This window comes from Physcomitrium patens, chromosome 20, assembly GCF_059467195.1.
Source record: "Physcomitrium patens ecotype Gransden chromosome 20, ASM5946719v1, whole genome shotgun sequence".
Taxonomy (NCBI): Eukaryota; Viridiplantae; Streptophyta; class Bryopsida; order Funariales; family Funariaceae; genus Physcomitrium; species Physcomitrium patens.
The window spans coordinates 11,504,230-11,526,855 of record NC_143429.1 but is presented as its reverse complement, the minus strand read 5'-3'; the positions used below and the strand labels follow the sequence as shown (position 1 = coordinate 11,526,855).

General features: G+C 37.0%; 1 protein-coding gene and 1 long non-coding RNA gene across 20 annotated transcripts; one reads left to right on the top strand and one right to left on the bottom strand.

Annotated features, from left to right (window-relative positions):
• Positions 1–527: 527 nt before the first annotated feature.
• LOC149987292 (uncharacterized) lies at positions 528–6,873 on the top strand. 18 transcript variants are annotated; one of them, XR_016498823.1, is made up of 8 exons: positions 2,545–2,661; positions 2,839–2,903; positions 3,021–3,156; positions 3,859–4,002; positions 4,766–4,939; positions 5,109–6,406; positions 6,600–6,649; positions 6,834–6,873. It is a non-coding gene; the product is annotated as an uncharacterized LOC149987292 (long non-coding RNA). The 18 variants fall into 18 exon arrangements; XR_016498817.1 differs by lacking the exons at positions 2,545–2,661; positions 6,600–6,649; positions 6,834–6,873 and adding an exon at positions 2,119–2,251 and having other exon boundaries at positions 4,766–4,838; positions 5,109–6,491; XR_016498811.1 differs by lacking the exons at positions 2,545–2,661; positions 6,600–6,649; positions 6,834–6,873 and adding an exon at positions 2,257–2,389 and having other exon boundaries at positions 4,766–4,838; positions 5,109–6,491.
• Positions 6,874–7,311: 438 nt separating this feature from the next.
• Positions 7,312–13,473, bottom strand: LOC112273712 (uncharacterized). 2 transcript variants are annotated; one of them, XM_024502810.3, is made up of 15 exons: positions 13,180–13,473; positions 12,741–12,837; positions 12,419–12,596; positions 12,071–12,176; positions 11,866–11,948; positions 11,513–11,539; positions 10,683–11,128; positions 10,126–10,209; positions 9,572–9,651; positions 9,333–9,389; positions 9,147–9,218; positions 8,763–9,017; positions 8,386–8,501; positions 7,940–8,047; positions 7,312–7,706 (listed from the first exon to the last, which is right to left on the bottom strand). In XM_024502810.3, the coding sequence occupies exons 1-15, from the start codon at positions 13,282–13,284 to the stop codon at positions 7,550–7,552; spliced, it is 1,971 nt and encodes a 656-aa protein (XP_024358578.1). In that variant the 5' UTR covers positions 13,285–13,473; the 3' UTR covers positions 7,312–7,549. The 2 variants fall into 2 exon arrangements, with proteins under 2 accessions (XP_024358578.1, XP_024358579.1); XM_024502811.3 differs by having other exon boundaries at positions 9,584–9,651; positions 13,180–13,471.
• Positions 13,474–22,626: the final 9,153 nt, after the last annotated feature.

Sequence of the window (22,626 nt, the reverse complement as noted above, 5' to 3'; positions counted from 1 at the left end):
TTACCCAAAACGGTGGACCTTGAGAGACTCTCTGGTACTGAAATGACAGTTCTAATGCAAGCTTTGAATCACTGGAATACAACTGCTGGTTTTGTTCCAGATTTTTCCTGTTATTTGTAATCAACACCGATTGTGTTCGGTTGGGTTTTCACTTGCTGATGTGCTTACCGTCTCACAAACCTCGTATACTAGAATCACCATTGTCCAGCTTTCTTGCATTGGTTCACAAGCTTAACACATGGAAACTTCACCCTAATCCATCTCCAAAACCTTCTGCACCTCAGTACATGCTCCAGCTAGAGTGCAAAAATCTTGCTACGGAATGTGGGGAAAGCCTTTGCATGTGGGAAGACCCGCAATTATAAAAATTGGCCTTTAGTAATACCTAGTCAACTTAATCCAAGTATTTTCAGTTTTCAGAACTATTATTTAAGTACTAAGAAAAGCTCATTCTAATATTATTCATTGAAAAGGGTTCAATGAACCATTATGTGCCATAATATTGACAAAAAAATTGAATTGATCCATTCTGTATCAAAAGGCGAGACTAAGCCAAAAACAGACTGGCCAGGCATTATTTGATTAAAAAGAACCATTGAAAAAGGAACAGTGTGAGTTGGGCAATTCAAACCTTGCAAAAAAATCAACTGGAAACCCGAGCTGTGTCCTATTCTCCGTTTTTTTCCCTCCACTGTTTACTTTCTTCGTATTATTTTTTTCTTATTACTGATTCCAAACATTAAAAGAAACTACCTCTTAGCGATGATCCCTTCGTAAGGCAGACTGCTCTACAAGAGACAAAAGGTTTTTCACCATCCAAGACAAATTGCCTTTTGAAACATTCAGGAGGTGTTGGATCCTACTTTTTGGCATTTTCTGATGAGAATGGGAGTGAGATCTCATCCCCACGCTCTCAAATTTGTGCATCATTTTCTTTCAGAAAAAATAAAATACAATGCATGTTTATGTTCACTTGGGCATGTGACAACAGGCTAGACAGAAATGAAAAGAGACAGACTACATGAAAATATGCTTTAAGGAGGTGATTAAGCAAGGACCTCATGTGAGAATCATCATAAAATTGGAATGCTGTAGGCTTACCCACATTCTGAGGTTGCTTCATTTACAGGCATTGAGGCACTCAATTAGGCACCACTTGCTCTTCTTTTCTAAAAGGAGGCCTAAATTGAAGAAGATTCATGAAGTCCAAAACCACTTTTTTTTTAAGATGGGTGCTCTGTCATGTGTATTGTAGATGCTCTAAAGAGCCTATTTCTTAACTGGATGTGAAAATGAAAGTAAAAATGATAAAAATGCTTGTGCAAGAAAGTAAATTTTCATAAGCTGTCTGCATTGAAACAACTGTTGCACAAGCATTAACAGGTCATTCAACAATAAGGTTGTCAAGTGTAATGTGTTACATGATACTCATGAAAGAGGAAAAGTTTTGTAAACTTGAAATATGGAAGCAAATGGGGTTTCTCAAAATTATTAATGGGGTACTCTTCTCTTGCACTGAAAAGATGTTAACAAAAATGTGAAGTTTTCCCAGTTTTTCTTTTATAACTTCTAAAGTATCTGTGTTTGGTGTTGTAGTATCCATCATCCCAGACTCTTGTTCATTGAAAAGATGTAATTGAATATTCAAAACTCAATGAAAACGCAAATAGATGACAATCAATTGATATTGATAAAAACTGACAATCGATAATTCTTAACCAAATCAAAGACATTTATGCCACTGTTAATATCTTTTCAATGAACCCCAAAACATCATATTCATGATGAAATGTTTAGATTAGTATTAACTATTGTAGTATACTTTTTTTACTTTAGGAATGTCTCCTTCAAAATCCAGTCAACAGCCCTAAATCTTTTAGTCTTCAGAATGATGCACAATTTTCATCTTCAACATCATGTGCAATTCTTTATTATATTTAGCAAACAATCATGTAGTCTCTAAGATTTCTTAACTGCATTTGTGAGCTTTAGGCTTATGTTTTCAAGTACAATCCTTTCATCACAAAAAGTATTTTTCCATGTCCAAGTAGTTTACAATTGTGGCAAGTTTGTTTGCAAATGATTTTGTGTGCAACTTCAAACCATGTAATTCGTGCATGGAAATAACCCAAAAATGTCCATAAAAAGCCTTAAACCCACTCAACGTGGTAAAAATTGCAATAATTGAGAGAATATCCAACTTTGAGCCATGATGATGTAGGCAACAAGGAACCTTGAGTGTGAGACAAAGGTGCTACCTCACCCTTCTCACCATCCATTTTCACATACAAATGCCCAACATACTTCACAAAACACCTTGTCTCCTACAAGCCCTAAGGAATCTTTGCACATTACTAGTTTTCAAAAACATGATTGATCATGCACATTGGTAAAACATCCACATGGTTTCTTATGTTATTTACTATGTGTTCAAAGAAAAACCTACTATCTTTTTAGTGAAGTTGTAATAGAAAAGAAAAGAAAAGAAAGAAATAAACAAAATGAAGGTTGTGATTGGTGTGTTAAAGTTAATTTTGGTGTTGCTTATTCTACTGTTCTTGTCATCAGAAATTTATTTGAAATTTTATTTTAATATTTATTCATCTACCACCTCTCTCAAATCCACTGTAAAAAGAAAGAAAGAAAGAAAAGAAAGGAAAGGTGATGGTTCATAATAAACAATTGAATTGTCTTACCAATTGAAGACTATAAGGGATGGGCAAATTAAAGGAATCACAAAGGAATGTACACATGGTACCCATAAGGTTTACATTCCATTCTTTGTTTGTTTGTTGTTTCTTTTAGAAGTATTTGGCTCATGTTGCTTGTTGTACACAGGATGGTGAACAAAAGTCAAAATCATGTTGAAACAATAGAAAAAAATCAACCAACAAAAGCATAAGGTGATTCCTTATGAAAATGATTTCTCCAACTCATCCTGGTAGAGACAGCCAGATATAAAAGAAAAAACAATGTCATCAACAACTCTTACAGTTGAGGTCACAGCTTTTCAATTGCAGACATAGACAAATGATTGATTTCATCAGCACATTGAGTTAAAAGTAGTATATATCTCAAATTGTGCCGATATAATTATGGGTTGAAACATACTTACAAAGGAATTTCCACATGATTTGCTCACCATAAAAAAATCAGGTCCCAACCACCCAATAATATATATATTCTTGTATGTATGAACAAATACAAATATATATATATATATATATATATATATATTCATGTGAATACAAACACCACAATTAAGAATAAAGGAAGGAAGATGAGGAGTGCACTCAAGAGGAAGATGAGTGAAATAACCAACTCTCACTCATCCATTAATCCATTCATACCCCACATCCAGGTTGACCACTCTCACACCCTTTCCCTGCCAAAGCAAAGAGAAGGGAAATAATTTAATGACTTTCCATTGCACCACCAATCTTTGTTTATTTATTTATTCATATACTATTATACTTTACTTGTTCATTTTTCTAATATATGTGTGGTGGCTTATGGTCTCCTTGCCACCACCATCTGTACATCAAACACTCTGAAACTGGGGGTACATGTGAGAGAGCTGCAATTGCCCACATGGTGGCCACATGGCCTTCTCATTGTTTGACCAGCCCAGTTTGCAAATTGTCTACAATAGCCTCTGTTGTTGTTGTTGATGTATGTTTGTTTGTTTGTTTGTGTGTTTGTGTGTTTTTGACACAATACAAGTTGGCCGAACTGATGGCTCAGAATTTCTTCACTGTGATTGCCAGCCAGAGATGTATCCCCAATTCCAAGTTTCCCTGGACATGTTTTTAACACACATGCAACAATTCCTGACAAAAAGAATATGGATGTTTGCAGATACACATGTGGCTGGCAAAAGGTCAGTAATGTGCCTTTGACATGGTAATAAAACATTAAAAAAGAAGAAGTAATAAGAGCATCTCCACCAAGTCTCTTCAACATACTCAAACCAAAATTTATGGCATTTCTGAACCAAAATTGGTATGATCAAATGCTCCACCCATTGCCTCCTGCTCATTGCCAAAATGGGTACAGGCCCCGCTACATGAAGGCAAATTTGGGGTGTAATATACTTCTTTGTTGGAGGTGGTACTTGCCCTTGGACAGTTTTGTTTTTTTTCTTTTGAACATGGCCAGGTTTATCCAATTCATTGATTGTAAAGGTTCAGTATATTGCAATCAAGGATTGTAGACCTAGAAATTGGGTAGTGAATGAAACACTATCACTTCTACTACTAGAGTGAGTATTATAATATGTTAGTTGCTAAACTCACGAGAACAATTATGTGAACATAAGGAGGAATTAAATATAACCTAATGGATTTGTTGTGTCTAGCACCTAACATATGCTAGGTTATCCATGTTTTTATCTTAACCATATAGCATGGCTTTGCTATTGTTTTCTTAATTGTACAGTTTGTCTAAAATGAGTTTCCAATGCATTCTACTGTTGTGTAGGAAGTTTGATCATATTTTCTATAAGAAAAAATGCTACATAATAGAGACCAAATTGTTTTAAATATGTTGAATTTTGGGAGGATGTCCTTTCCAAGTCCTTGAATAGTTTTGAATTCAGTCTTAGACAGTTTTGAACACTGCCTCTTTTAATGCCTTTTATTTTTATTTATTTTTTCTTCAGTATTTAGTTCAGCTCTGTATATTTTGTCTCTGCATGGCAAGCATCCTTTCTTCCAGGTCACTAAACTGTGGGTACCTGTGGGACCTATTCCTGGGTTGGAATTAGGTTTAATTGTGAGCCCACCATCCCAAACCCAATGGCACACCCATTTAGTAGGGCACTGGTGGAGATACCCCATGTAAAGAAAGGAGTGTGAGGAATCTCAAAATAAAGACAATGAATAAGTCCTTTGTTTTTGGATGGTCCCATGGCTGATCATATTCTGGCCACTGCTGCACAGTAAATGGTCTAAAAAGCAGTATTTATATATTATTTTATATATTGCTATCAATGTGTGTTACATGGAAACACCTCCTTAAGAAGCACCATAGGCACATTCCTGACGATAAAAAAAAATGTCATCTGGAATGGTGAACTCATACCTTTTTGGAAAATGGGTGGCATGCAGGTGGATTGGTTGCTGGATGGCTTCCTGGACAAAGCACATCGATCTATCTACCTAACTTCTAACCCTAATTTCACACTGCCTGCTCTTCCAACAAGCCTTGCTTCATCAATCACCAAACCATATATTGTACACACATGTAAACAACACCATGGGAACAAAGTAGTTTCAATTCTGACCCTTTTTTTTGGATAAACTCCAGTCTCCATGTTGTTGAGAGCCATCTCAGTAGACACTCTCTATTTAACCAGATTCCTAACAATCTCCCACATATCAATTTGAGTGGAGGATTTTTTCCTGTGTGTCCAAATGAAGGGAGCTCAGATTTCTAGGCTCCCTCTGACTGGTAAAAAGGTTCCACATGTCTTCATCTTGATCCTTCTTGCCAAATATCCCACATTAGACTACACACACAAACATATTTGCTCACAGTTAGGAACCAGTTTCGTTGAATAGTTTGTTAACATGTGTGTATGTAAGGTGTTGCTAATGCTATTGATACCTCCATCCAACATATGTAGCCTTTGTTCAATATTTTTCAAACCAATCAAAAAAAAAAAAAAATCATGTAGATATTTCATAATCGCAATTGTAGCCATAAGTTTTGATTTAATTGTTGCTAGTTTTGATTTTGTTGATTTAAAGGTTGTGTCCTCGATCGTCTTCTTATGAAGAAGCTCGAGCACAACGCACTGTGAAGTATCCCCAAAACAGAAAGATTACAATGCGAAACCCGAGTGCTACAAAACGCTAAAGCTTGAAAGCAAACTTGGCAAATAAACATGGTGGTTTAGGGTCTACAAAGATAAGAGTAAATCTGGTCTGTGAAGCATGGTGAGGCCGTGACTTGAGCTCACTGGGACGACCATAACGTCATTCGGCGACTCATACTACGATGAGGAGGTCAACGGGTGATGGTGAAAATGAGGTGAAAGTGTGTGTTTTCATTCGAAGGAGAGTGAGAGTTCGGGAGACAACCTCTCTTTTTTACTGTCTTCGGCGGGGGTGAGGCCGAGGCAGGAATGACGGCTGAAAACTGGGTCAAACCTCAAAACCAGAGCCCTGAAAGCCGGATGGTTATGGGGCCACAAAATATGGGCTACCTCAGTTGCGGAAATGGGGGCCATCCCATCATTCTTTCCATTTCTGGAACGGAGTTGGCTGCTTCGCAAGCCCTGTCATGGTTGAAACATTCTCCACTGACGTCAGTTAATTATTGAACAAAGCTCTCCACAAGTTTCCACCACCGATGCGGGAAGTTTCCATCACCGATGAGTAAAACAAACTCAGTTTGGGTCATGGTACCAAACAAATACTTTTGAATAGCTTGTAAACTTTAAAATTGCTAAGGATTTTAAAAAGAATAAGAAAATTATGGATAGAAAATGTTTCAGTCCTGCATCTTCTGAATTGTTTGTGGATTGTGTGATGTGCTTGAAATTTCAAATCCTGTTTTAAGATAACCATGGGTTCTTTGCATATCGGGAATATGAGTCTCCGAAGGTTAGGACCCAGCGCCAGTTTGGTTTCTCTAAAATAAATAGGTTCGTGCCTTATTCCATTTCATTTTCGAAGCATTGCCATCTGATGTAACGTGCAGCAAGAGCCCAATCCAGCAAACTTCAGGGATGCACCACTGCTTGTAGTTTCAAATAGCACAAGTTTCATTCCAAATATTTTTTTAGGACTCCTAACAGCTCATCCATTAAATACTATCGATATTTGCAGGTGAGAGGCTTCATCCATAATCATAACCCCAAAATAAAAATGGAAATGCAAATAACTGGAAGTGCCGGTCCTTCAAGGGATTCTAGAGATTGCATGCCGTTGGCAAAATCTATCTGCAAGATTAAAATCTGCTTCAACTTACTTTGTGAAGCTCGTCCTCCAGACAAACGCCGTCCGCAGGCTGTAAAATGAGCTTCATGATGTCTTCGAATCATTCAAAAGGTTTTAACTGTGCAACACACCCAGTTTCCCCAAGTTTCATCCTGTCTTCTCGTCAGAGAGAGAGAGATTGTTGCAAGCATTACCCAGGATTGCTTTTGAAAGAATTCAAAGGGATTCAGAATACCTGGATACGATCAGAATGCACAAGATGATTCTGCACCATGTAACTAATTTTGGCACATGCAAAAGTATTATCCAAAAGCTCTGAACCATGAATTTCCCACCCTTTACCGCAAATTAGCTCAACGTAGATGTCTAAGCAAAAAGTGCGTCCGGTGAAGCTGCATAGGATTCAATCCAAATGAAGAGGTCGTACACCAAGCCAGTACATGTGCCCCTTATAATCATCGCGAGAAATCCAGGATGCAAAAAAGACACTGATCACAGTGCTTACTAAGCACATTTCTAACATTGTCAAAGAATGAACTTTCTTAGAAGAAATCATTGTCTGCCATCAGGTTGACCTTCATTTGTCATCAATCAAAGGGCTACATTCAGGAGATATGATCTACACAAACGTGAAGGGCCGTTTCAGCTTCTTGTAGAAAGCGACGTGTGAGGCATTTTTGACCCATCCGATACACAACAGATGATCTCTTGTTGTCAGACAGTCGGCTGTAGCCTTGTTGCAGCTCATCATTTCCATTAGTCCTGTTAAGAACCCACGATTGCTGTCAAAATAACGGAAACAAACTCCATGACCTTCAGAAACTACATAATAACTGAACTAATAAGCTAAGGGTGAGGAATCGCCAGCAGAGAGTTTCATCACATTAAAGGGTGCAACAAGCTAAACGATTAGATCCATTAGCATTGCAATTCAACCCAATCCTTCAGTAATGTCAGTAAACGCGAATGCGACTCTTAATATGCATTAGCTATACCTTTTTAAACGACTCTGCTCCTTGGTCTGCGAGCGAGCCTTACTATCCTTGGCCAACAACTCGGAATCCATATCCTCCGTGCCTGTACCCTCCTCTAACTCCATCATCCTGTCACCATGAGGGAGTCTGTTAATCTAATGACCCTGACAAATCTTATGGATGGACAAAGTAACATTTTGCTACCCGCCCTGAAAAAGCCTACTAGAAGATTTCAAGTACCTACCAAATAGGCAATTTGAACCATAAGTTACTTCAAATCCAGTTAGCTTCGTAACATTACAGACTCAATAACGATTATAAATTAACCTGGTATGAATTATTGATGCAGTTCATGCATTAGAAAAGCATCAGTCCATAACGACAAAGTAAAATTAAAAACATTTATTAAGAAATCGTCGGAGTTTAAGACATGCCCATAAATCATACAACAGGTTGGAATGGAGTACTTGGATGTCAGCAAGTCAACAAGCAACTGCAAAGCCCCTGCATTTCCACACGTCTCCCACACTGCTGCTTTAATATCTGCATCTGTGGGTATTCGTCCAGCCTCTGGATCTGATATCTGTAATCACAGACACGATTCACCAGTTCATGCAGAGCAGCGAAAACTATCCCACACAATAAAATGTGTCAAGGAAAAAAAACGGTAAAGCACCTTGATCGGTTTAAGGAAGGACGAGAAAAGCTCACAAGTGAGAACATTCGGAAATATAAGCATCGGATGATCAATATGCATCAACCAAAAGCTTTGATTGACAAAAGACGACGCTCGTAAATCGACTCGAATATTGACGATACTTATTTGTAAGGGTTAAAGACTGACCTCTTCCAGCATGGCAACAACATGGTAAACCTCATCCTCTTCCATGGAAACAATTCTCAACGCTGTCAAGAGTTCTTCAGGAAACACCACTTTCTCAGCGAGCGCCGATGACTTGCGGTGGCCAGTCCAGCTATGGCCGGTGATAATTGGCTTCCCAGACTCAGCCGGGGTTTCAGATAGCATATGTAAGTTTGATTCACAACAGAAACCTCTTTTCAACTCTGAAGAAGGAACGAGCCAACGCAGAGGAAGATTCTGCCAAATAATGAAGATCAGTTTAAGTTTCAAACTACACATTTGGTTTCTAAGTGATGAATTGCGTATTTGTGCTTCCAACCGTGATAAATAATCCGAAGGAGAAACTGCAGAGGGAAAGAGATATACCAATTGTTCAAGGAGCTGGGACTTGGTATCGCTGCAGACACTATACTCCAAAGCCTGCTTAGGGAAGTATATCTGCACTCACAGTATAACAAACAGGGAATATTTAAACTATGACGCAGCTTGAAAGCAACAGGTCAAGTCGAAAGAACTTGCAATACCACCACAGCAGCCTATAGTAGATCTTACCATGAGATAGTCATCGGGGTTTTCCACTAAAACAAATCCGTAAAGGTACAGTAACTCCTGCAAAATAATTTAACGGCATAAGTCATGAAGTCCTACTTCAGGAATTGCAATCCCCTCATTGCTTGCCATATAGATAAACGACTCTTTCTTCCAAATTAGAAAATAGAGCTCCTGCCGCTACAATAATGAAATACCATGACGAGCTTTGAACCAAAAGCACTGAGCGTAGAACTCCATACCGTGTTACATACCTCATTGCTTTTGTTCCCATAACTGATAAAGATCTCTGAGCCGTTTGAAATGACTACGTCAAGTCCTCCTACAAGAGGTGACAAAGATCACGTGGTTGAACTCACCCCCGCCTTACCATCAAAATTTGTTCTAAGCCAGGATGTCTAAATTATCTACGACTGTAACTGGAAAAACTATAAAAAGTGTTGATTCTAGAGGCAGAAGAAAACATGATTCATGTAATTTTAAAATCTGATTTGAGGTGATCGTGTGAGAAGCAGTGGCTACATCCAATATTTTTGCAAACCATGAATACTGTACAATTCTGTAGTGTGTCTGCAGGATGATGGGAAGAAGTTGACATTTGAGTAAAACAAGAGACAATCTGAGGACTTCAGCCTTGTTTCACAAGTAAACATTTGAGAATTTTCAGGGCATTGCAATATTGAAACTGACAACTCTGAGCCCAGCGAGAATTCAGTCCTGATCTCAAAGTTAGTGAACAACCAGAATCAGGTAATGGACAAAGTGTAGAATTGGGACGAGTTGTTTAGGGTTTTACCAGTGACAAGGTACATAGAGTTGGGAACACCAGTTACAGAACCTTCAGGACCATCAACTTCCCATAAAGCAACTGCCTTGAGATCTGCACAAATCCCCCCCCCCCCCCCTCTTGTCATGAAGTCGATTGCAAATGTTGAGAGGAATCCCAGGAGCTGATATCAAGGGAACAAGATCTCATACAGCGCAGACGTAGAAAAAATAACTGAAGAGTAACGATATGCACATCTCATGTATTCCAATTTACCAACCAAAACACAAGAATATACATGATGCAAACTGAGAATGTCAGCCTAATAACATGTTTTTGACCACCTTGCACAAGATTGATTTCAGAACCTTATTACTTTTCAAAAAAACGAAAAAATAAAAAATTAATTAATTCATGACATTGTTTAAAGTTGGTTAAATAATCCAGATATTGAATCTTCAAAGTGATGGATCTACCACCGAAAAGGAGTTAAGGTAAATTTTGTATATGGTAATTCAAAATTTGCAACATAAAAAAAGATGCAACGGCTAAATCGAAGAAAGGCCATAAATAGGTATGAAACCTACCATGATTGCAAAAGTCGATTCCTGGGACAAGACCTTCAACCCAAACAGAAGAAGGGATTTTCACATCGTCGGTATCAGCGGCGCTGGATTCTTCAGGCTTTTTATGTGTTGTCGAGTCAAGGTCAACAGCAAAACGATTATTCTCCTCTGGAATTCCCAATTTCGACACTTCACTGATTGATTGCAAATCTGCGATAATTTGGTTCCTGTGAGTGCTAGCGTCGTTACAACCCATGTCATTCTTATCTGCCATGCTTGGACAGGCTGTGAGCTCATCTTTAACCTTGTTGGGAGTATTCTCTTTTGGTGCGGCAGGCTGTTGACTATCAGGTTCATTCACCGATTGAAGAGGTCGAAGAGCTGGTGGAATAGGAAGCTGGGATGGAAAGACAAAAGAGTGTGGACAAGGGATATTTAAAGCACGAGTCCAAAATACGGAGTTTGCCCTGTCCAGCACAGGGCAACGTAAAATTAGCCCAGTAGTAGACTAATAAGAAAATACGAATTCCGATGAACGTTTACTCCGCCTAAGCCTAGAAGAATTGCACACAAATTAATTGTGCCTCGTATATTAACTCATATATGAGAACATGAACAAGAGAAGAAGGTCCTATTGTACAGCAGCAAGATGATGACATACAAATCGAATACTCGATTTACAAGTCGAAGTACGCTACGCTTCTTTACTGCAAAATTGTAACGCATTGAAAACAGCAAGAACTAGGGAGAGAAAGACAGTTGCATAGAGGAAGAAAGGTGCGTAGCACAATACATGACCAGCAAGCTGCATACAGCATATTCTGTATGAACCAAGTCGCATGAGCACATACCACATAAAATCTTGAAGTTCAACTTCTCTGCATGCAAACCACCCAGCCCAGATGATTAACACAAGGTACATCTTCTTACCAATCCTTCAAATCCCAAGTATCTCCTACGTGGGCCGATAAATCAGTACAGTTGCAATATTGATACAACGAGACAACGGCTTGGAGGATGTCAATCGAAATATGTAGAAGGGCTTGTATTGCAGTTGCTTCAGTTGGATGACACTGACTACATCACTATCACTCATAACACAGAGCGGATAATTACCAACCATACAACATGTGACATTCTACAATGCGAACAATACGAACAAGATCTCAACAATTCTCGGCCATAAGAGGTCGAAGGTTATTACCTTCTCTCAGATTCAACAGATGATAATGCCGTATCAGCAAAAGCTTTCACTTTTTCATTGAAAGATGAACTCAGCGCTCTTCGCTGAAACATAAAAACATGAATCGGCCCAACGTAAATATATATCGCCCCCAATATTTAAAAATCAAATCTCATGCCGTCAGTGCATTCTTCAATCAGACATCAAAACTGGTTGCCATATGTACCTGTTGCTGAGTTGCTTGAAAAAGGTGCGTTCCCTTCAACTCTGAAAGTTCTTCCTCGGAGAAACTAAGAGGAGTCCCGAATTTGAATGGCAGGATTTCTAAATACCTGATTCAAGTCATTAAGGATTGACCTGGACCGTAATGCCCGTTTAAAATTGATGGCTTCCGCTGCTTTTTCAGCTCTGACATTAAATTCCAAGGGAATGCAACTCCGAGCTAACCACAAGGGTGACGTAAAGGATTAGGAATTAAAGGCTTGAAAATAATTTGGCCGCTGTTTGTTCACAATTTCACGCCTTGCAGAAGAATCACGTATCATATCATGGATTAAAAAGCTAAAGAGGATACGGGGCCCAAAACGAGAATCGACCTCGCGCACGTTCGATGACAAGAAAAAGCATTATTAGCAAGCGATCGTCCACTTCACCCTCTTCCATTAACTTGCAGTAATGGCCTCCCAGCTCAGGATCTTGCAGAACAGTCATGGGGGTAATTGCCAGGAGAAGAGGGGTCACCATCAGCACCCCTGTAACCACAAGCTTAGTGTAAAGGCCACTGAATCCTCGAAGTTTAGGAAAATGTGGATGATGCATTCGTATACTGCAACTATATAGCATGGAATACAAAAAAAAGATTTAGCATGTAAGTGTGGAATTAAGAGGAAATGCACCTTGAGCATTGTCCTTGGTAGCAAATAAGCCAAATCCTGCATTTTCTCCATTTGAGCTGGGTCTTATTTCACAGAATCGTGATTGTACACCATTTATCTGGGACAAGAAACTGAGAAAAATTAAAACTATAATAAATAAATAAATAAAAACTCGAATGCAACGAAGGACATAGAGAATATGTATCAAAGCAAAGAATGTCCACACATATCGATAGGCATGATCAAAATGGCTCGGTCATGCTAATCCAATCCTAAGACAAGTCGTCAAAATGAACGACGTTCTTAGAAATTACAGGTCACTTCTCTGCGTACACAATGAACAAGGCACAAAGCTAACGTTCCAATTCGAAGAAACCCAAACGTATGATCACGAAATTAGCGAACACCCAACAAGATTTACAATTTGAAACAGACAGATCACACGTTCGAGAGAGCAAACCTGCATCCAGTCACGAAACCGCTGTAACCGAGGGTCTCCCTGGAAGGCATTGCTCGTCGAATCTGACATCGACAAGCCCCGATCCAACATGTCGGGCAGCTCCATCACCAAAGCCCCACTACACTCTGCGTCGATTGCTGCAGCGCAGATTGCATTCCACCGAACTCTCGAGGGTGTGGACGCAATTTCTAAAACCCTTACCGGGCAGCACCACTAGGGTTTTGGGGTTCCGCTTCTTCATGCAACTCTTCCATTAGACTTGCACTCAACTTCCATTATTTCTTCCATTAGACTTAGACTTGAAACATATATTGTGTGTGCAGGCATATGTTGTTATGTGTGTGCGTAGTTTTATTTTCATTCAATGCCATTCTAATAATCTTAATATTTTATTAGAAAATCTCCTACCTTCTTAGAGTTTTACAAATCCTTAAATTGGTTCCAATATTAGTATATCACCAAATATCTATGCCTTAAGCTTCTTCTCCTCCTTCTTATACACATCTTGTTTTACTCAAACAAACAAAAAAGAAAAAAAATTAGCTATGTAAAAAAAAAAAAAAAAAAAAAAAAAAAAAAATCTATTTATTGTTTGCTTAAGTAGTTTATATCATTATGACAAGAATTGTTATTAAAAAAATGATACTTAAAAAAATTGAACATGATTTATATGAACATGCTTTTGATAGAAGATAATGTAATTAAATTCAAAATAATGATCATAAAAATAATAATACTATTATTATTATTATTATCATTATTAAAATTATATTTTAAAATCATAAAAAATTAAAAATGATACATGATATTAAGTTTAAAAGGGATTTTTTCTTCTAATGAGATTTTGATTTAGATTAATTTACTTAAAATACATATACTAAATATTAAAAAATAAAAATATAGTTCTAATTATGCAATAAAAAACTAAAGTTCATTACATTAAAAATAATAATAATAATAATATTTTAAAAATTAATTTGAATTTTTATTAATCTTTGATAGTAGGCAAACTTAATAAATCAACCTAAAAAAATACAAAAGTTGAAATAGTTATAATAGTAAAAAATAGAAACAACATATTTTTAAAATATTTTGTATTTGATATGTGATTAAAGATTGTAAATTATATATATAATTTTTTTAAAATAGTATATTAAAAAAACATATTTTTATATCAATCATTTTAAAAGTTATTCTTTCTAATTTAGAATTATTTTAAAATAAATATAACCATAATTTTTCTTTCAATCAATTTATAATCAAATACACAAAAGAATATTTGACTATTTGTATATAGATTTATCAAAACAATTTAAACTATATTAATTGCTTTGCATTTTATTTGGTTACTTCTAACTTATTAATAGAATGTTAAATTGGTTCAAATGAAGTGTGAAATAAGATTGAAACTACCATAGTACTAATTTAAAAAATCATATTTAAAGAAGTCACATTTGTAATTTAAACTAAGTTCAAATTTAAAATTTAAAAATCACATTTAAACCAAATATGAACTTAATTTGAGCTTGTTTTAATATTTTCAAAATGCATAAATTTATTATTAAATAAATAAAAACTTTGAAGTTACAACACATAGCATCAACAAGGTTGCTCACAAAGAGTGTATGGAATAAGATATCTTTTACTTCCTACACCCAATATTTATAGGTGGTGGTTGCTACCCTAATAGACAACTATTCTTTGATGAATACATCCATCTAACATTCTACCAAGACTATCCATTGATATCTTGTCTACTATAAAAATATGCCTTTAGCATATCCTCTATATCCTTAAGATCCTTTGTTCGTTTATCTATCTTATCTCTTGGCCTTCTTACATATCAAGAATCAACTCTTTAACTAATAGCAACTTACTTAAGATAATATCTTCTACAATGCAACTTCTTCTATTTTTATTTTTACTTACTTACTTTAATACTCTCACTTTGTGTTTAATCAGGGCTTTTAATCCTAATACCTTTGCCAATATATAATGTCTATCCTTTACTAATGTTTTTGTCAACAAATCAACAAACATGTCTTTTGTTGTACAATACTTTATATCAATCACTCCCATTTCAATCTTTTCTTTTATAAAGTGATGTTGAATGTCAATGTGTTTGATCCTTGAATAATGCTTTGATTTCTTTGTAAATGCAAGACATCCTTGATTTTCACACTCCATTGAAGTTGCTTCCATTTACACTACTCCAATATCCTCTAAAAATTGTCTTAGCTATATTGCCTCCATTGCACTATGGCTTATTGCTATGTACTTTACCTCCATTATTGATCTTGTAATTATTGGTTGTCTCTTGTAATTCCATGAAATATCTCTTACTCCAACAAAGAATATATATTCTATTGTTGATCTTCTATCATTTGTATTTCTAGCCCAATCTGCATCATAATAACCATGTAAAGTAATATTATTACCTTTACGTCATAATTTAAAATGCAAAGTATCTTTTAAGTACCTTGTGATCTTTTTGATGGTTTTTCAATGGAGTGGTCCAACCTTAGACATTTGTTGGCTCAAAATACTCATCGCATATACAAGATCCACCTTCGTGCTAACCATTGTATATATGAATAAGCTTATTACTGCCTTATATGGAATATCTTACATTTAATCTTTAGCTTCAGGAAATTCTTCATCTGTAAGCTTCATCAACTTCAAATTGGGCTCCAAAAGTATACTTATGAGCTTATACTCCTCCATCTTGAATCATTTCAATACCTCTTCAATGTGCTTGTTTTGGCTCATTATAATAGTCTTCTTAACATGATCTCTTACAAACTTTATTTTTAAACAAGAATAAAGTCTTTTCAAACCATTCATTTCATAGTTTTTTTTTAACTTTGCCTTCAACCAATCCATCATCTTTAATGTATTGGTTAAGATGATCAAATCATCAACATATAAGACAACAATCAATATGAACTCATTTAATTGCATTACATATATGGAATAATCAACTTTACTTCTTTCAAATCATTCATTCATAAAAAATGTGTCAATATATTGGTACCATATCCTTGGTGATTATTTAAATTCATATAAAGATTTTTTGAAACTTATAAACAAGATGTTATTTGTCTTCTTCAACAAATCCTTGAGGTTGATCTATATAATTGTCTTCTTCAACAAATCCTTGAGGTTGATCTATATAATTGTCTTCTTCTAACTTTCTATTTAATAAAGCTATTTTTACATCCATTTGATACATTTCCAAGTACATTGTTGCCTCAATTGTCATAATGATACTAATGGTGTTGAATTTGGCCATGGAAGCAAATGTCTCATTGAAATCAATATCAATAACTTGTGATTAGTTTTTGGCAACCTATCTAACCTTGTATCTTACTGTCAAGGACAAGAACTCGATGAAAAAATAATTCAGACAAGTGAGCCTTTACTCAAAGAGAGGTAACAAAATATATATAAACAAGTATATATATTGAAAGAAAAACTGGAATGGCTATTGCCAAAAGACAAGAAAACTAGAGACCCTTGAAACTAGACTAGAAGCAAGAAAGGAGTTGACAAGAGTGAAGAAGCCTTCACTCTTGTCTCTATATATACTATCTAATTAGGGGCTACGTGGCGACGTTCTAAAGGACCTCCAATATGTGTTGACTTTGTAAAACACATGCCTTGACTTACAAGGCAAGTTTTTCTATGTGCGGGCCACATAGTTAGCTTGATCTTCAAGCTAACAACATGTGTGGCACATGGCCAACTTGTTGACCACGTTTCTAATCCAAAAAGTCAATTAAAGACACCTATGAAGTCAAAGCAGCGTCTAGGAAGCTTCTAAAAAGCTTCTATATTAAATATTATAGAATTAACTTACTTTTATCTACTTTTACTTACTTCTACCTATTTCTATATGTAATTATTAGCTTACATGATTATAGCCGTGACATTACTCCCCCTTCTAGGGACGAGTTCCACGAGGAGCGATCATCATATGTTGAAGAAATCTATGATGCGACGAATTATATTCGCCACATACTGTGATCTTTGTTCTCTTCAAAGATGATTGATAGGGCCTCTCAACCATCGGTAGTGTCCCATACCAGGGCGGGAAGACCACCCAGTTATTTGATCATTGTTGAGGCCTTCGTAACTTCCTTCGAATAGCATATTTGCAACATCATCAGGAGTTGTTCCTATCTCTAGCAAAATCACCAAACATCGGGAGTCCCTTCCCAAATCGTGATACCAAACGCGTTGTATCTCACCATCTATTCGAGGAAGAACATGTCGTTCTTGAAGATCTTCATCTCAATTGTGTCGTCTTGAAGGTTGTGACAATTATAATGTCTCGTCCGGAAGGTCAGCAAATGAAGGCTCTTGAGTCGAATCCGCTGGTTGTTGGTTCTCTATCTCTTGAGCGCCACTACTACAATGAAGCTACAAACAAGAATTGAAAGTAGAATGTTATCTTGCCTAGATGTTGTTTCTTTTATAAAGAAGGTTTTCATCTTGATTTTGATGGATGTCGTCGATGAAAAGCCTCCACCACCTTTGCTGCATTTTCAAGATTCTTTATTGGCTCCCATGTGCGTTTACTAATACCATATCCGCGCCAATGGACAAGATATTCTAATTTATTTCGTTGCCGCCTTGAATCTAAGACTTCTTCTACTTCAAATTCTTCATTATTGTCCACTTCTATAGGAGGAGGTGGAGCTTGTCATCTTCTTGGTATGTCCACTGTCTTGTATGGTTCAAAAAGAGACACATGGAATACTGGATGGATTTTCATTGACTTCGGTAGATATAAACGATATGCAACTGGATTGATTTGTGCAGAAATAGAAAATTGTCCCAGCCTTCGATAGTCCAACTTGTCATAAGGACGAGTGGTCTTGATATTGCGACAAAGTAGCCATACCTTATCACCCAAGACGAATGATGGTTGTTCCTTTCGATAGACATCCGCATTGGCCTTTTGTTGTTGTTGAGCCTCTTTTAACTGCGCCTTCATCGTTGCATGTAGCTCTGACAAATGAATTGCCAAATCTTTCGCAACAAGATTATCAACTTTTGAAAAGTCAAAAGTATCAAGTCATGGATGATAACCATAATTAGCAAAGAAAGGTGTTTGTTTTGTAGAAGAGTGTACCGTGTTATTGTAAGCAAACTCTGCCAATGGCAAAAGAGTTGTCCAATCATCTTGTTGGTAATTAATGGTACATCTTAAATATTACTCCAAAACTTGATTAACACGCTCCGTTTGTCCATCAGTTTGAGGATGGAATGCCGAAGATAGTTTTATATCCACTTTAAGAATCTTGAAAAGAGTTCGCCAAACTCTTGATACAAATTGAGTTCCCCTATCTGATATAATATCCTTGGGTAATCCATGATAGCGAAAGATATTGTCAAGAAAGAGCTTAGCTGTTTCTTCACCTGTGATAGATTTTGTACATGGTACAAAATGTGCCATCTTGGTAAAACGATCTACTATCACGAATATAGAGTCATAAGAACCTGAGATTGGAAGATCCGTGATGAAATCCATAGAAATAGAAGACCATGGTTGTTCTGGAATGGGTAATGGCTGAAGAAGTCCAAAAGATCGATGACGAGGAGTTTTCGATCTTGAGCAAACTTCACATGATTGTACAAAATCTTTAACTGCCTTCTACATTTGAAGCCACCAAAAATCCCTAGATATCAGCTCCAAAGTCTTATTATATCCGAAATGTCCTGCTGCCGGGAAGTCGTGACGAGCTTGAAGAACACGTAAACGAGCTTCTCCTTCTGGAACATATAGGCGTCCTTCGAAATAGAGTAGATTGTTCTTGAATTCAAATTTAGATGGATCATGAGATTTAGAAGAATTGTTCTTGATATCATGAACAAGAGGGTCTAAAGACATACTTAACTGGACTTGCTTAAAGAAAGTTAAATCAACAGTTAATGTTGATTTTATTGCTCGAAGATGAAATTGTTCCGGCTTCAAGAGAACCATTCTTTGTTGCTCAAAAGCTGCATCTCCTTCTTTTGGTGCAAGATAAGAACATCTGGACAAGGCATCGGATAAACCTTGTTGTTTTCCTGGCCGATAAGTGATGATCAACTCGAATCTTGATAAAGACATGCTCCAACGAGCTTGGCGACAATTTCATACGCGTGCTGATAAAAAATATTCGAGGTTCTTGTGATCCGTATACATGATGACTGGACTAAAAGCGCCTTCTAGATAATGATGCCATTCTTGAAAAGAATCCACAATTGCAAGAAGTTCTTTGTCGTGGATCTCATAATTGATTTCTGTTGCTGAGAATTTTCTTGAATGAAAGGCTACTAAATGAAGTTTGTCATCTATTCCCATTTGTGATAAAACCGCACCCAGAGCAAAGTCCGATGCATCTGTTTCCATAAAGAATGCTTTGGAAAAATCAACACGATACAAGATTGGTGCAGAAACAAACGCTATCTTCAAAGATTCAAAAGCAACTTCCGCTTCTTGATTCCATTGGAGTTTGTCTTTACAAGTCAAACGTATAAGTGGAGCTGCAACTCGAGAGAAGTCTTTGATGAAGATCCGATATTAGTTGGCAAATCCCAAAAAACATTGGACATCTCTTACCGTTTTTGAGATCTTTCAATCTATAATAGTTTAAACTTTCTTAGGATCCATCATAAGTCCATTATTTGAAATGATGTAACCTAATAAATCAACTTGAGTAGTGTGGAATACACACTTTTCTATCTTGGCATAGAGTCCTGCATCTCTTAATTTTTGTAACACATATTGAACATGAAGTTCATGTTCTTTTGGATTCTTAGAATAGATCAAGATGTCGTCTAGATAACATACCACAAAATCGTCCAAAAACTCTCAAAAAACATCATTCATTAGATGTTGAAAAGCTGCTGGTGCATTTGTAAGTCCAAAAGGCATGACGTTGTATTCAAAATGTCCATACCTAGTTTGAAACGCAGTCTTCCATTCATCTCCTTCTTTGATGCGTAGTAGATTGTATGCTCCCCGAAGATCTATTTTTGTATAGATCTTAACTTGATTCAGCTGATCAAGAAGTCCGGATATTAAAGGTAGTGGATACCTGTTTTTGATGGTAATCTTGTTGAGTCCTCGATAGTCAACACACATCCACAATGATCCATCTTTTTTCTTCACAAATAGAATTGGAGCTCCTGCCGGAGATTTAGAATGGCGTATGAAATTCTTGGCTAGATTTTCTTCAATATACTCCTTGAGTTCAGCCAACTCATTTTGTGATAAACTATAGATTGGTCCGAATGGCAACTGTGCTCCTTCTTGAAGGTCAATTGAGCAATCATAGGGACCATGTCCTGGGAGTGTCTCCGCATTCTTTTTTTCGAATACATCTTAAAATTCTTGATATTGGCTTGGAATGCCACTTGAAGTCTTTTCACCAGTAGAAACGAGTGTAGCATAAATAATGTATGGTGATTCTTTCATAGCAGCATGAAAGAAAGCTTTTGTACCTATAAATATGGGTTTAATTGAACTGGACTTATGACTCTCTACTTGCTTAACTACACTATTAGTTATACTTTCAGAAAAAGTGAGAGTTCGAGAAATCCAGTCTATTTGAGGTTGTATTTTTCTAACCACGATAAACCTAAAATGACTGAATTAGAAGGAGATCTAATGATGTTAAATACTACAAAACTATTATGACCATTAATTATTACTTCTATAGGAAGGGTTTCGTGAGTAATATCTCCAAAAGATAATGAACGACCATCTATGACTTCTACATGAACAAGTTTAGTTTTCTTTACTAAAGATATGCTATGTCTTTTAGTAAATTCTTCATCTAGAAAACATGCTGAGGCTCCTGAATCTAACAAGGCAGAGACTTTGTAATGTTTAGGTCCTAAAATAACATTTAATGTAAAACAAAGAGAGGGCTCTGAGGAGAGAATAGGACCTTTACTAGAAGTTGTGCAAGGTTCCGACCGCACGGTGTCGTGTTGTAACACGAGTATACAGTGAAAATAAAAAGAAAGGGGAATTTTATTAATATTCAGTTACCTTGAATATTGGGAGCAACGACCAACTCCTGTACAAATACTGAGTGGCCAGGTTCAGTCACCCCGTTACAGTCAGCCGGGGCATACTGAAATGCTCCATTCAATTCCAATAACATGAGTCAGTAGGAAGAGAAGGACCAATTCACACGACGGGTTCGAAGAGCCAATTGGATCCAATTTCGAGAATCCAATCCGGGTCCTCTTACCCAATATGAGACCTGAATTGGCTGGGCAACCCAATGCAGACCCAATTATGGGAACATCCAGGTTACTACGGGCATCTTTTCCAATATGGGACTTGAATTGGTCGGACGACTCAATGTGGACCCGAGTACGGGGTTTCGATTTTGTTTCAGGCTGTCCTGTTCTCTGTGCCGTTTCAGGGAACGTTGTTTGTGGTAAATGGATCTCTTAAAGGTAAAAATGGAGGAGAAGGCCTTGATAACGTGAGCCAATTTCGGATCTAAGCTCTAACGGCGGAAGCCAATTTCGGATCCAAGACGGAAGATTGAAGGAATTCAAGAGGATAAGGTTAGGGGGAGAATAAGTTTGAAGGAGAATCGGGGGAGCGGGAGAAAAGCTTTTGCAAGGTTACTAGTTCGGTTTTCATTGGAGGTTTTTTGGAGATCAAGGGGATTAGAGAGAGGAGCTTCATGCTTCGGGTCGAAGAAGGAAAGACATAGAATTTGGATTTTTCTTCTTCGAAGAGTTTTGGGAAGACTGAGGCAATCGCTGCTGAAGTCAGTATTGTAATGGTGAATCGGGATTTTTAATGAAGTGGGTTTGAATATACTTGACTGTTTTATGAAATCAAGTTACATCTGTGATTGAAGGATTAAAAGGGTGTCTATAGGATTGAGTATGCGGAGTGAATGAAATTTATTGGGTTAATCTAACAAGACAGTCAGTGGATACAAGATCGTAAGTACAAAGCGGTATTGAAGATTAACAGTTTGGGTTATTCGGGGTTCTCTGTAACGTCTAGAGACCTACCGGCTGGGGCAAAAAGGACTTCGACAAGCAGTCGAAGAGCATCCATATAGATTTACGGTACATTGTTGAAGTCGTTTATATTCCAGCAGTCAAAACTGATAGACTGCTTGACTATCGGCGAATCTCCATACTACCTTCTCCAGCCAGACGCCCGACGCGTTCTCGAGCAGGAAAGCACGTAATACGACAAAAAGTGGTGAACCCGACGTGAAAGCTTGAGGTAGAAGGTATTGGATTTTGGTTGATTTTATCTTTATTTTTATGGAAAACGAAAATAAAAATTTTGAAGGATTTTTGGGAGGAGTTTCTGGTGGGGAGTCTTCTAAAGGACAAGGTATGCACATGGATCCGTCTATTGCTAGTTTGTTTCAAGCCTTCTCATTGTCAATGCAGCAACAGCAAAGCAAT

Coding starts and splice junctions, on each gene's coding strand:
- LOC112273712 (XM_024502810.3), bottom strand. CDS start 13,284: ATGGAGCTGCCCGACATGTTGGATCGGGGCTTGTCGATGTCAGATTCG. Junction 9,652..10,125: donor CTCTATGTACCTTGTCACTG/GTAAAACCCTAA, acceptor CACCTCTTGTAG/GAGGACTTGACGTAGTCATT. Junction 9,018..9,146: donor CCCAGCTCCTTGAACAATTG/GTATATCTCTTT, acceptor ATTATTTGGCAG/AATCTTCCTCTGCGTTGGCT.